We start from the raw sequence: 15,697 nt of genomic DNA on the forward strand, positions 1-15,697 counted from the left end.
CCTCTCCCCACTTTTAAAATCCACTCCTCAGCTTTTTTTTCTCCAGTCCGGGTTCCGGCCCGAGCCGTAGGTGTTGCCTGGCCTGCTGAGTTCCTCCAGCATTTTCTGTGTGTTGCTCTGGATTTCCAGCATCTGCAGATTTTCTCTTGTTTGTGAATCACTGGTTCTGCAGAATTCACTGGGGGGAGGGGGTAAGTTAACCAACATCTCCCAAGAGGACGTCTTAACGGACATCTTTAATATCTCTTTGAGACAGTTCACTGCTCTCCAAGCTTCAGCCAGTCTCCTGGGTATCATTCTGGTGCCCAGGAGAGTGACAGTAACTGGCTTAAATGATTGCCACCCGATGGCACTGACCTCAGTAATCATGAAGAGCTTTGAGTGGCTGGTAATAGATTGTACAAAATCCCATCACAAACAAGAGAAAGTCTGCAGATGCTGGAAATCCAAGCAACACGCACAAAATGCTGGAGGAACTCAGCAGGCCAGGCAGCATCTAGGAAAAGAGTACAGTCGACATTTCAGGCTGAGACCAGCAGGACTGGAGGAAAAAAGCCGAGGAGTAGAGTTAAAAGGTGAGTAAAGTTTAAAAACTGCGAGGGGGTGAAGTAAAGAGCTGGAAAGAGATACAGGGTTGGAGGAGGGGGAGTCTGATAGGAGAGGTCAGAAGGCCATGGAAGAAAGAAAAGGGGGGAGGGGCACCAGAGGGAGGCAATGGACAGGCAAGGAGACAAGGTGAAAGAGGGAAAATGGGATTGGGAACGGCGAAGGGAGGGGGGTGGCCATTACCGGAAATTCGAGAAATCGATGTTCATGCCATCAGGTTGGAGGTTACCCAAGAGGAATGGAAGTTGTTGTTCCTCCAACCTGAGTGTGGCCTCATCACGACAGTGGGGGAGGCCATGGATAGACATGTCGGAATGGGAATGAGAAGTGAAATTAAAATGGGTAGCCACTGGGAGATCCCATTTTTTCTGGCAGATGGAGCATAGGCGCTCAGCAAAGTGGCCTCTCAATCTATGTTGGGTCTCATCGATTATACAGGAGGCCACACCGGGAGCACCAAACAAAGTATATAACTCCAACAGACTCGCAGGTGAAGTGTCACCTCACCTGGAAGGACAGTTTGGGGGCCTGAATGGTAGTGAGGGAGGAGGTATTAGGGCAGGTGTAGCACTTGTTCCACTTGCAAGGGTAAGTGCCAGGAGGGAGATCAGTGGGGAGGGACAAATGGACAAGGAGTTGCGTAGGGAGCGATCCCTGCAGAAAGCAGAAAGTGGGGGTGGGAGGGAAGGATGTGTTTGGTCGTGGGATCCCGTTGGAAATGGCAGAAGTTGCAGAGAATTATGTGCTGGACACAGAGGCTGGTGGGGTGGCAGCTTCACCTACTGCCCCACCAGCCTCCATATCTAGCTGCTTTTTCCCATCCTCACACCTGTTAACTCTACTCACCTTTTTTCTCCAATCCTGCCGAAGTGTCTCAGCCCAAAACGTCGACTGTACTTTCTTCATAGATGCTGCCTGGCCTGCTGAATTCCTCCAGCATTTTGTGTGTGTTGCTCTGTATAAAATCCAGATTCTCTTTGGACCTCAGTTTGGACCCTTTCCAGTTTGCCTTCCACTCATACTGGTGCACCATCATGATGCCACAGCCTTGGCCCTCCAATCCATCCTGTCTGATGCACCATCAATAACTCTCGGAGACGTGGGTTAAGGTAGGCTTTTATTGGCTGGAAGAAAGCACAAGCAGCAAGTGACCACCACACAACATCCTGGAGACTGAGGGAGGAGCAGTGTCTCCAATCACCTTTATACCGGGGTCTGTGGGAGGAGCCACAGGAGCAGTCAGCTGGGGGGCGCGTCCAGACAGGTATATGTAGTTCACCGCACTGACCCCCCTAGAAAACAATGCCTTGTTTGCCAGGATAGTGTTCATCAGCTTCAGCTAGTATTTAACATGATCATCCTTCAGAGGCTGGTGAGTAAAGTGTTCTCGTTGGGACTCACCACCTTCTTGACAGAAAGACCCCAGTCAGTCCGGGTTGCCAGCAACATCTCGAGCTCCATCATACCGTGCACCCAGGGTTGTGTGTTCAGTCCGCTGCTGTTCATTGGCCTCATCAGCAACAATGATGAGTCAGCGTACAGAGAGGCAGTTGAGAGGCTTGTGAAATGGTGTGAGAACAACAACCTGAGTGGACAAGACAAAGGAGATGATTGTGGACTTCAGGAAGGCACAGGTCAACAACTCTCCATTGCACATCGATGACTCTGCCGTGGAGAGAGTGAAGAGCGCAAAGTTCCTTGGTGTGCACATAACGAACGATCTAACCTGGACCCAGAACATCTCCACATTAGTTAAGAAGGCACAGCAGGTTCTATACCTTCTGAGGAGATTGAGGTGTGCAAGACTCCCTGCCCCCATTCTAACAACCTTCTACAGGAGCACCATCGAGAGTGTCCTGTCTGTCTGCACCATTGTGTGGTACGGAAGTGGAAAGGCAGTGGATGGCAAGAGGATCACCAGGAGCTTCCTCCCCCCCCCCCCATTTGTGAAATTCAAGGGGACCAGTGTAGACGAAGGGCCCGAAGATTTGTCAAGAATCCCTCCCACCCATCGCACAATCTCTTTGACCCACTACCATCAGGAAGGAGGTACAGGAGCATCAGGGCTAGGACTGCCAGACTGGGTAACAGCTTCCTCCCTCAGGCTGTGAGACTAATGAATACCCTGCCACCACTGAAGTGATGTTATTAGGACAGCGAATGGCTTCTGTTCACTGTTTACCTCTGCTATGCATTTTATTAACTGCTTATTAAGCTCAGCATGATATATGTTTTCTCGATGCACCACCATCCAGAGGAACGTAGTTTTGTTTGGTTGTATGCGTTAGTCAGACGACAGTAAACTTGAACCTGAACATCCAGGGTCTCCTGATGGACAACCATTTTAATTCCATTTCCTATTCTCACACTGACATGTCTGTCCATAACTCCTCCACCATCATGACGAAGCCAGACGCAGACTGGAGAGCAATACCTCTTGGTAGTGTCCAACCTAATGAGCAGTATCTCCAACACCATCACACTGAGCACGGGGGCCCCCCCAGGGCTGTGTGCTCAGTCCACTGCTGTTCACTCTGCTGACCCACGACTGTGCAGCAACACACAGCTCAAACCACATCATCAAGTTTACCGATGACACGAACGTGGTGGGTCTCAACGAGTCAGCTTACAGAGAGGAGGTACAGCAGCTAACGGACTGGTGCACAGCCAACAACCTGTCTCTGAACGTGAACAAAACAAAAGAGATGGTTGTTGACTTCAGGAGGGCACGGAGCGACCACTCCCCGCTGAACATCGACGGCTCCTTGCTTAGAGATCGTTAAGAGCACCAAATGTCTTGGTGTTCACCTGGCGGAGAATCTCACCTGGTTCCTCAACACCAGCTCCATAGCAAAGAAAGCCCAGCAGCGTCTCTACTTTCTGTGAAGTCCCATCTCCCACCCCCCCCCCCCCAATCCTCATCACATTCTACAGGGGTTGTATTGAGAGCATCCTGAGCAGCTGCATCACTGCCTGGTTCGGAAATTGCACCATCTCGGATCACAAGACCCTGCAGCGGATAGTGAGGTCAGCTGAGAAGATCATCGGGGCCTCTCTTCCCGCCATTATGGACATTTACACTACACGCTGCATCCGCAAAGCAAACAGCATTATGAAGGACCCCACACACCCCTCATACAAACTCTTCTCCCTCCTGCCGTCTGGGAAAAGGCATCGAAGCATTCGGGCTTTCACGACCAGACTATGCAACAGTTTCTTCCCTCAAGCTATCAGACTCCTCAATACCCAGAACCTGGACTGATACCTTACTGCCCTATTGTCCTGTTTATTATTTATTGTAATGCCTGTACTGTTTGTGCACTTTATGCAGTCCTGGGTAGGTCTGTAGTCTAGTGTAGTTTTCTTCTGTGTGTTTTTTTACATAGTTCAGTCTAGTTTTTGTACTGTGTCATGTAACACAATGGTCCTGAAAAATGTTGTCTCATTTTTACTATGTACTGTACCATCAGTTTTGGTCGAAATGACAATAAGAAGTGTTTTGATTTGACTTGAATATCAATTTCTCTGACATCCAGCAACAATTCCCCCGTATCCCCCACCCTATCCACCTCAAATGTTTTCCTTTATCCTTTATTCCTGTTACCCCTTCTCTGACTTCTCCCTCCTCATAATCTCCCACCATCTTCACCTTCCTCCTCCTGGTTGACCACCTCCTCCCTTTTATTCCATGGTCCATTGCCCCCTCCCATCAGATTCCTCCTTTTTCAGCCCTTTGCCTTCCCCACCCACCTCCCCTCCAGCTTCTCCCATCATTCCCATCAACACCCCCCTCACCGTCCTGCCTCCCCCGCCTCACCACCCTGTCTTCTCCCCCCCCACCACCCTGTCTTCCCCCTCCCACCTGGATCGTTTCCAGAAAGATGGCGGTGCACCCAGACCTAGAAGCCGCTACTATGGGCCGACCAAAGGATTTTTAAAATGTATTTATATTGATCACAAAACCCTGCTGGACATTAAGCAGGTATTGCAGGCCTCCCCATCAGTGAGTTGCTTGTTGGCTGGGAAACTGAAGGAGCTGGACTTGCTGTGGATACCTGTCTGTCTGGGTCAAAGAGGCATTGGAGGAGTTGGTGCACGAAGGCGGTGTGCAGTCTTAGTCACTTTTCTTGTGATCACAAGACCCTGTTGGACATTGTTAATGTGGAATGCTGTAAGTTCGATTCACTGATTCATTGGCAGATGGGAGGGGTGGACAGTAGGGGAGCAGCAGGGCCTCGGTTGTAGGAAGAACTAGGCCTCAAGCCTCAGTGTCACCTGACTACAACCACCCAGGATAGAGGGTCGAAGTCGGTGCACTTCACTAGAGGAGGTGTGGCGTGGCATCCCAGAGCTTGCTCAGCAGACTTGCCATAGTGTATTCAACTGCAGACTGCAGCAACATTCATGGACTCAGGGTCTTGGACTATATACATTTTTGTGTGATGATATTTTACTGATATCTTATGTGGGCCTTGTGCTGTGCGTGACTGTTAGAACTGTTTTGGAGAAACACTGTTTTGTTTGGCTGTATTCATGGGTATTCATGTATGGTGGAATGACAAACTTGAACTGGGTCCCGCTGGTACTCCCTACTCTTTTACTTTGGCTTCCTTTTCTGTCCGCTCTTTTTCCAGTCCTGATGAAGAGTCTCAGCCCACAACATTTTCCTCCATAGATGCTGTCTGACTTGCTAAGTTCCTCCAGTATTTTGTGTGTGTAGATCCAGGTTTGTAGCATCTGCAGACGCTCTTGTATTCCCCCTAATTACATTCAGTCAGCTCTGTTGGGCAGTCCATGTTGTTCATGTGCCTGAGAACAACCTCCTGAAACAAGCTTGGTCATGATAAGAGATTACCAGGGAGACAGAATTCAAAGATATAACCAAAGCCTCCTTGGGGAAAGAAAGAAACATCTTCATTGGCTTCTGGGAATCTCTGGCCTCTGACCACTCAAAGAGGAGAGAGAGCATTCCAAAGGATGGTTTTGAGAATTGGGAACATCCATGAACTGGGGTTCGCTTTTCTTGCAAACTGTAAGATGTTTGTATGCTCTCCCCGTGACCTCGTGTGCTCTGGGTTCCTCCAACATTCCAAAGACATACGGGTTAAGGTTGGTAAGTTGTGGGCATGCTATGTTGGCACTGGAAGTGTAGCGACACTTGTGGGCTGCCCAGCTCAATCCTTGCTGATTTAATTTGACATAAACGATTCTCTTCACTACATGTTTCAATGTACGTGTGACAATTAGAGCTAATCTTTGATCTTTAAGTGGTAGGAATGTCCAAAGCTACCCATACTATGGCCCCATGTGCCATTGCTTTGATGATCACCCCAGAGGAGAAACATAAATTTGGGAAAATAAATGAGGAGCACAATATGTCATAGAGTCAGAGAGCACTGCAGCACAGTAAAAGGCTGTTTGGCCCATCTAGTCCATGCCGGACTGGTTATCAGCCTGCTCCCATTTACTTCCGCCTCAACCATATCATCCATGTACTTATCCAAACTTCTCTTAAATGTTGCAATTGAACTAGCATCTTTCCACTTTCTCTGGCAGTTCGTTCTATGTTCACACCATCCTCTGAGTGAGCAAAGTCCCCCTTCAGATTCCCCTTATATATTTCACCTTTCATCCTAAACCTGTGACCTCTAGTTCTAGTGATAAAGTGTGACACGGTAGCATAGCAGGTAGCACAATCCCTTATAGCACCAGCAATCTGTGCCCGGAGTACAGTTCCTGTCCCTGTACATTCCCCCCAGTTTCCTCCCACATTCCAAAGACATCGGGTTAGGGTGATTAAGTTGTTGACACCAGGAGCATGGTGACACTTGCGGGCAGCCCCCAACACACCCGTGGACTCTGTTGGTCATTGACGCAAACAATGCTTTTCAGGGTATGCTTCAATGCACGTGTGACAAAGCTAATCTTTACAAGCAATGTGGAGTTTCTTCTCTGAAAATATTGACGTAATTGTAATAAGCTGAAGTGCTTGATTCTTTCTATAAGACCGTAAGACATAGGAGCAGAATTTGGCCATTCAGCCCATCGAATCTGCTCCACCATTCCATTTTTGTTGATATATTACCCCTCTCAGCCCCATTTTCATGCCTTCACCCCGTAACCTTGGACACCTTAACTAGTCAAGAACCTATCAACCTCTGTTTTAAATATAGCCAATGACTTGGCCTCCACAGTTGTCTGTGGCAATGAATTCTGCAGATTCACCACTCTCTGGCTAAAGAAATTCCTCCACATCTCTGTTCCAAAGGGACTTCCTTGAATTCTGAGGCTGCGCCCTAGACTCCCCCACTATTGGAAACACCTTCTTAATGTCGACTCTATCCAAACCTTTCAAAATTCCATAGGTTTCAATGGGATTCCCACCTCAACCCCAGTTCTACTAAACTCCAGCAATTACAGACCCAAGGTCATCAAATGCTCCTCATACTTTAACCCTTTCATTCCTGGGATCATTCTCATGATCCCTCTCCAATGCCAGCACATCATTTCTTAGGTGAGGGCCCAAACCTGCTCATAATACTCCAAGTGCAGTCTAAGCATACTGATCATCACCTGCTGTGCTATCTGAGTAAACATGGAGGCTATCTGAAGGATTTTTGAGGGCTTTGGATTCAGTGAGTAGCCTGTATCAACATGTTGCAGACACAGATGGCTCTGCCCAGGTGCCAGGAGCAGCCTATCCTTTTTGGCAGATCCTGTTCACTTGCTGGGGCAGCTTCCATCACTTTTCAGCATGAAACGGGCGTCACTCTACCTCTGACGTTGTGGTTCTTGTACTGTTCATACAAGCCCCTCAGCCCAGCACATTCATGACAACATTTTTGTCCATCTACACTAAATCCCATTTGACCAATGCCTTGCCCGGCTACATTTCCGTCTAAATATAGTAATTGTATCTGATTCCTCTTCGGCATGTTTCAGATATCAACCACAAGAGACATGAGCAAATGTCTTGTGCTGAATTCTGCAGATTCACCACCAACTGGCTAAATAAAATTCCACCTCATCTCTGTTCCAAAGGGTCATCCTTGCATTCTGAGGCTCCCCTAGGGCCTGGTCCTAGCTTCCTCTCCACATCCACTCTATCTGGGCCTTTCAATATTCAATAGGTTTCAGTGAGATCCCACCTCATTCTTCTAAATCCATTGAATGCAGGCCAAAGTCATCAAACACTCTCCATTCAATAGACAATAGACAGTAGGTGCAGGAGTAGGCCATTTGGCCCTTCTAGCCAGCACCACCATTCACTGTGATCATGGCTGATCATACACAATCAGTACCCCGTTCCTGCCCTCTCCCCTTATCCCTTGACCCCACTATCTATAAGAGCTCTATCTAACTCTGTCTTGAAAGCATCCAGAGACTTGGCCTCCACTGCCTTCTGGGGCAGAGCATTCCACATATCCACCACTCTCTGGGTGAAAAAGTTTTTCCACATCTCTTTTCTAAATGGCCTACCCCTTATTCTTAAACTGTGGCCTCTAGTTCTGGACTCACCCATCAGCGGGAACATGCTTCCTGCCTCCCGTGTGTCCAATCCCTTAATAATCTTATATGTTTCAATCAGATCCCCTCTCATCCTTCTAAATTCCAGTGTATACAAGCCCAGTCGCTCCAATCTTTCAGCATATGACAGTCCCACCATTCCGGGAATTAACCTTGTGAACCTACGCTGCACTCCCTCAGTAGCAATTCGTAAGGACAGGGTGAATGCTGTGGCCTGAGACCCTAAGCAGAAGGGGGGCAGACACCAGAATAGAGGGGGAGGAAAAGGACTACCAGCTGGCAGGTGATAGGTGATGTGGTAATGCTCCCAGGGCAGTACTGAGAGGCAGCTGTGCCATTCGAGGTATGGTCTTTTCTGAGGATCTATGGTCTCTCAGCTGGAGGTTATTTATTCCCATTATAAACACAAGAGATTCTGCAAGTGCTGGAAATCCAGAGCAACACACACAAGATGCTGGAGGAACTCAGCAGGCCAGGCAACACCTATGGAGAGGAATAGAAAGTTGACATGTCGAGCTGAGACCCTTCATCAGGACTGGAAAGGAAGGGGGAAAGAAGCCAGAATAAGAAGGTGGGGAAGGGGAAGGGGGTACAAGCTAGGAGGTATTAGGTGAAGCCAGGGAAGCTGGGTGAGTCAGGGAGGGGGGATGAAGAGAGAAGAAGGGAATTGATAGGTAGGAAAGGTAAAGGGCTGAAGAAGAAGGATTCTGGTAGGAGAGGAGAGTGGACCATGGGAAAAAGGGAAGGATAGCCGCAGAGGAAGGTGATATGCAGTTGAGGAGAAGGAGAGCCAAAGAAGATGGACCTGGTGTGGTAGTGTAATGGATGGTGCTTGTGGCTCTCGCTTTCAGCTTCCACCGCTGGTTAGCAGTTTTGTGAAAAGGAGAGCTGAATGCGCACGTCTCTCCCTGCCAGTACAGAGCCTCTCCAACAGCAAGCCTCATGCAGTGCCTCCTCACTGGTGATCCACAGGAACTGAGCTCCTTTCAGAGCGTGGACACATCCTGGTGCTCATGAACCAGATCCCCAGCTATAGGCAAAGAGACCTACTGCCTTGTGGGCAGCCTCGGGAGAGACGAAGGCTACAGGGGTAAACCCAGTCAGAAAATCAGGGTCACGAAACATCCTTCTGGCAGCTCCTGCAGCCAAGGTGGTGCCGAACATATTGCTTCACTTTCCTTTGGACTACACCGGTGAGGCCAGTGGGGGGGATCTTGTTGACTGGGCACCCCACAATCTCCTTACCTTCTGCCCAGGCTTGTATCCTGGAGGGTCACTCCAGTGCCAAATGACTCCATTTTCCTTCGAGACAGACGGATGCCGTCATCGTCATTAGATCAACACTTGAATAGGCGGAGAAGGGAGGGCTATGGTTAATATGTGGGGAATAGGGATTAAGTTAATTAGGAGTCACTGGTTTAGTAACTATACCACAACAAAGTGTCTGCCCTGTGCTGTACTGTCTGTGTTCTGTAAGGTCACACCTCAGCCTTCTACACTTAAGGGAAAAAGCCCCAGTGTATCCAGTCTCTCCTTATAACTCAGGCCTTTCTGAGTCTTTTCAAAGATTCAAAGTAAATTTGTTACCAAAGTATGTATACTTCGGGGCAGCATGGTACCACAGCAATTCACATAACATTATTACAGTGCCAGCCGGCCGGGTTCATTTCCCACTGCTGTCTGTATGTTCTCCCTGTGACTGTTTGGGTTTCCTCCGGGTGCTCCAGTTTCCTCCCACATTCCAAAGATGTATGGGTCAGTAGGTTAATCGGTCACATGGGTGGAAGTGGGTGGCACAGGCTCGTTGGGTTGGGAGGGCCTGTTACCAGTCTGTATCTCTAAATAAAATAATTGAAATAAAAGTGGCTGCTTTATCAGGTACGGGAGTGTTTTCACTAACATGGCTACAGGAGTGGAAACCAGTGAGGTCTTCTGCTGCTGTAGCGCATCCACTTCAAGGTTTGATGGGATATACATTCAGAGAGGCTCTTCTGCACACTACTGTCATAACGCGTGGTTGATTAAGTTATTGTCACCTTTCTGTCAACTTGGACTAGTCTGGCCATTCTCCTCTGACCTCTCTCATTAACAAGACATTTTCGCCCACAGTACTGTCACTCAATGGATTTTTTTTTGTTTTTCACCCCCTTCTCTGAAAAACTCTAGAGACTGTTGTGTGTGATCAACAGTTTGAGGTACTCAAACCACCAACAATCATAACACGGTCAAACTTACGAGGAAATCTGCAGATGCTGGAAATTCAAGCAACACACACAAAATGCTGGTAGAACACAGCAGGCCAGGCCGCATCTATCGGAAGAAGCACTGTCGACGTTTCAGGCCGAGACCCTTCGTCAGGACTAACTGAAAGAAAAGGTAGTAAGAGATTTGAAGGCAGGAGGGGGAGGGGGAAATGCGAAATGATAGGAGAAGACCAAAGGGGGTGGGGTGAAGCTGAGAGCTGGAAAGGTGATTGGCAGAAAGGGATACAGAGCTGGAGAAGGGAAAGGATCATGGGACAGGAGGCCTCGGGAGAAAGAAAGGGGGAGGGGAGCACCAGAGGGAGATGGAGAACAGGCAAAGAGTGATGGGCAGAGAGAGAACAAAAAAGGGAGGAGGGGAAAAATAAATAAATCAGGGATGGGGTAAGAAGGGGAGGAGGGGCATTAACAGAAGTTATAGAAGTCAATGTTCATGCCATCAGGTTGGAGGCTACCCAGACGGTATATAAGGTGTTGTTCCTCCAACCTGAGTGTGGCTTCATCTTGACAGTAGAGGAGGCCATGGATAGACATATCAGAATGGGAATGGGACGTGGAATTAAAATGTGTGGCCACTGGGAGATCTTGCTTTCTCTGGGAGACAAAGCATAGGTGTTCACACAGACTACTTTCTACGTGATCCTTTCCCTTCTCCAGCTCTGTATCCCTTTTGCCCAATCACCTTTCCAGCTCTTAGCTTCACCCTCCCTCTCCTGTCTTCTATAATTTTGGATTTCCCCCTTCCCCCTCCCACTTTCAAATCTCTTACTATCTTTTCTTTCAGTTCGTCCTAACGAAGGGTCTCGGCCCGAAACGTCGACATTGCTTCTTCCTATAGATGCTGCCTGGCCTGCTGTGTTCCACCAGCATTTTGTGTGTGACGGTTAAAGTCACTTGGATCACATTTCCTCCCCATGCTGATGTTTGGCCTGAATAACACTGAACCTCGACCTTATCTGCATTGGGTAGCTGCCACATGATCTGCTGATTAGATATTTGGATTAGTGAACAAGTGTACCTGAAGAAGAGGCCACTGACTGTGCTCAGTTACCGTATATTATGTTGAGGTTCATATTTTTCAGGAAAAAGAGGAAAATACAATCGCATTTAAGAAAAAAATTATACATGAACAAAGGCTGGCAAACAACCAAAGAAGACAATCTTTGTAAATAAAAAAAGAGAATATCGTTTTCATCCTCTCCAGCTCAATGACATCCTTTCTATTGCCGGGTGATCAGAACTGCATGCAATACACCATGTTATCTGATCAGCGCCCTGTACAGTTGTAACAGGATGTCCCAAATCTTGTACTCGGTGTCCTGACTGGTGAAGTCAAGTGCTCCAGGTGCCCTTTTCTTCCCCACCCTGTCTACAACACCATCATACCCTCTGTACCAAACAAGATCCAGAACCTGGGTTACTGCAACAGGATACTTGACTTACTCATTGAAAAACCACAAAGCAGATCATAAATAACATCTCCTCCCTGCTGACAATCGCTGACATGCACCACAACGATGCATGCTTAGCCACTGTTCTGCTCCCTCTATACCCACAACTATGTGGCTAGGCACAACTCAAACACTATCTGTAAATGCGCTGATGACACAACTATTGTTGGCTGAATTTCAGGTGGGAATAAGCAGGCGTACAGGAGTGAGGTGGATTGGCTGGTTGAGTTGTGTCGCCACAACAACCTTGCACTCAGCATCAGTAAGACTAAGGAATTGGTTGTGGACTTCAGGAAGGGGAAGTCGAGGGAACGCACACTCGTCCTCATCGAGGGATCAGAAAGGATGAATGGTTTCAAGTTCCCGGGTATCAATATCTCTGAAGATCTATCCTGCACCCAACATATTGATGCGTTTACAAAGAAGGCATAACACTTTCGGTCCTCAAAGTGTGTGCGGAATAGCTGGATGGTGTGTTTATGGACATTTTTAATCTCTCCCTATCCCAGTGTGTAGTGCCATCCTGTCTCAAGTCGTCCATCATTGTCCCTGTACCTAAGAAAAGCAGGGTAGCATGTTGCACTCACCTCAATCATAAGCAAATGCTTTGAGAGGCTGGTCAAAGCCTATATCTGCAGCTTGCTACCACCCACACTGGACCCCCACAATTTGCCTACTAACGGAACCAATCTACTGATGACACCATAGCCATAGCACGACACACCGTCCTCACTCACCCGGAGAAGAGGGATGCATACGTTAGGGATGCATATGTTCCTGGACTACAGTTCAGCGTGCAACACCAGAATTCCCTCCACACTTGATAGGAAGCTCAGAGACCTCGGCCTGCACCCCATCTTGTGCAGCTGGATCCTAGACTTCCTGTCAGATCACTGACAGGTGGTAAGGATGGGCTCTCTCACCTCTGTTCCTCTGACCCTCAATACAGGTCCCAAGATTGTGTCCTGAGTCCCCTCCTCTACTCCCTTTACACCCAAGACTTGCTGCCACACACAGCTCCAATCTGCTGATCAAATTTGCAGATGACATGACTTTAATCGGCCTTATTTCTAACGGGAATGAGACAGCCTACAGAGGAGAGTTTAACACCCTGACACAGTGATGCCAAGGTAACAACCTCTTCATCAATGTCCAGAAAACAAAAGAGCTGATCGTGGATTACAGGAGGAACACAGACAGGCTCATCCTGGTCAACATCAATGGGACTGCAGTTGAGAGGGTGAGCAGTTTCAAGTTCCTCAGTATGCACATCGCTGAAGACCTCACCTGGACTGTACACACTGGCTTTGTGGTTTTTTAGAAAAACACAACAGCATCTCTTCCACCTCAGGCGACTGAAGAAGTTTGGCGTGGGCCCCCAAATCCTCAAGACCTTCTACAGGGTCACCATTGAGAGCATCCTGACTGGCTGTATCACCACCTAGTACGGAAACTGCACCAACCTTGACTGCTGGGCACGGCAGAAAGTGCTACGGACAGCCCAGCTCACCTGTGGATGTAAACTTTCCTCCATTGAGGACTTTTACAGCAGCAGGTCCAGAAAGATGCTGGAAGACTGGGGACACCAGTCACCCCAACCATAAACATTTTCAGCTGCTTCCATCTGGCAAATGGTATTGCAGCATTAAGGCCAGGACCAATAGGCCAGAGGGCAGATTCTTTCTACAAGCCATTAAATTTACAATTTCACTTGTCTGTCCATTGTGACGGGGTAGTAATGTAAAAATGTTTACTCCCTCACATTATGGGATGGATATAAGATTTAAATAAATTCAAATTCAATTTCAGTTACCCTTCATTAAGAGTTTGAGGAAACTTGGTATGTCACCAAAGACGCTCATAAATTTCTACAGATGTACCACGGAGAACATTGTAACTTGTAGTATTACTATTTGGTATGGAGGGGCCACTGCACAGGATCAGAAAAAGCTGCAGAAAGTTGTAAACTCAGTTGGCTCCATCATGGGCACTTGCATCCCCAGCTTTGTGGACACCTCCAAAAAGCGATGCCTCAAAAAGACAGCATCCATCATTAAGGACCCTCATCACCCAGGACACGCCTTCTTCCCATTGCTACCATCAGGGAAGAGGTACAGGAGCCCAAAGACACACACTCAACAATTCAGGAACAGCTTCTTCCCCTCCGCCATTAGGTTTTTTATTATTATCTATTTGAACATACTGCTGCTGCAAAACAACAAATTTCATGACATATATCAGTTCTATTGAACCTGATTCTGTGTTATCACTTTCAGGGAACTTTGTGCTTGTAGCCCTAGGCCTCTGCTCTACACCATACTCCACGGATTGCCCTATATGGTGTCAGTTCTGTCCAGATTTAACATCTCAAAACGCAACACTTCACACTGGCCCAAGTTAAATTCCATCTGCCATTCCTTGGCCCACTTTCCCGGTTGATCTAGATCCTGCTGTAATTTTTTGCCAGTTTTGTCCATAGCTTGTAAGTGAATGCATAAGGGAACAACTGCCTTGCTGCCTCAGGCCAAGCCTCTCCAAACTGACAACATACGACAAATCATTGTAAAATGTTCACTCAACTTCCCCGGATTACTGACAGAGAACTAAAACTAATGGAGCATTGGACAGAAATGGTCAGGACATCCAAGCGATCTGAACTCACATTCTTGTCTATCCTAGAGGGTTTGGGTTCACCTTCCAAAAATTTCCTCTGCAATGTGCCACTGATGTAAACAATGGAAAGGTACTGGGACATAATGGCAGAGGATGAAGAACAGATGCTGGGAATGGGTAGCAAGGGGAATAGATGAAAAGGAGGAGGGGGGAGGCAGGCGAGGTAAAGGTCCGAGAGGGCATCATGACCTTGGACTCTGCAGTTTTACAGTGAGGTTCACTGTGAGTTTCAGAGGCAGCCCCTCATCTACAGTCAGGTCATGTTGCACTCCTCTGGGCTCAGTACTAAATTCCACCACTTGGTTACTCGATCTGCATCAGTTGACCATCTGTGATTCTGGTTTATCATGTTTGTTTATTGTTTTCGACTGGGAGTGGAGGACAAGCCCTGCCATGTCCCTCTGCTCTACATTTCACAACTCCCACATTTTAGCTACATTCTCACTTTCTGTCAGCTACCATTCATACACTGAAGACATAAGCTTTTGTACCATTTTGTATTATACAAGTGCTTATGTCGTCAATGTATGAATGAAGACGTTTGGCGCCTACCAGCAACTCCTTTGCTTGCATCTTCTGAAATAGCTTTATTTCTATCTTTGATATCTCTTTTTTTCTTTTTCAAGATTCTTTTGAAGACCCTGACCTGGAGTTACACACTGACTTCAGTTCTTTGTGAAAATGGGACCCGCTCTCGGGACCTCACGACTGGCCACTTTTTGATATGCCAAAGACACGGCCTTGAAGACTAGTGCGCCTTCAGGGTGCTGGATTTTCATGGCTCTGGAGGTGGGTGGATTCAAGGCCGGTGCTGCTGTTGCCTGATGCATTGTGGAAAACAGAAGATCGAAAGCAGCAAGCTGGCAGCCGGCTGTGTGCACAGGGACCCGAGTTCTTTGGGCACAGAGCTCAGAAGAAGTGACACAACAAACTTTTAACACCATATGTCAGTGAGTTGCTTTGTCATGTCTCCCCTCTCGCTGTGAAATGGGAACACCTCTTTTCCCCTTATTAGAGAGAGAGAGCCTGTGGTATGTCAAATACCAGGTGAACGAGTAGTCTTTGGGATGCTTCAGGTCTGTGTCTTTACTGATGCTTTGCTGCACACTTGAGTGCTCGGTGGAGGGTGCTGATGCCTTTTTGCTGTTGGGGGGGTTGTTGCTTTGCTGCTGCTTCTGC

The 15,697-nt window shown here is 47.8% G+C and overlaps 1 protein-coding gene across 1 annotated transcript in view; it reads left to right on the forward strand.

The window, feature by feature from the left end:
• Positions 1 to 15,241, forward strand: part of xrcc2 (X-ray repair complementing defective repair in Chinese hamster cells 2) — a 151,712-nt gene extending 136,471 nt beyond the window's left edge. The window contains exon 5 of the mRNA XM_073054923.1: positions 15,145 to 15,241. Within this exon, the coding sequence (XP_072911024.1) occupies positions 15,145 to 15,154 (10 nt within the window). The 3' untranslated portion in view covers positions 15,155 to 15,241. The remainder of the gene's footprint in view (positions 1 to 15,144) is intronic.
• Positions 15,242 to 15,697: the final 456 nt, after the last annotated feature.

The sequence above is a fragment of the Hemitrygon akajei genome, chromosome 8 (genome assembly GCF_048418815.1).
Source record: "Hemitrygon akajei chromosome 8, sHemAka1.3, whole genome shotgun sequence".
Taxonomy (NCBI): Eukaryota; Metazoa; Chordata; class Chondrichthyes; order Myliobatiformes; family Dasyatidae; genus Hemitrygon; species Hemitrygon akajei.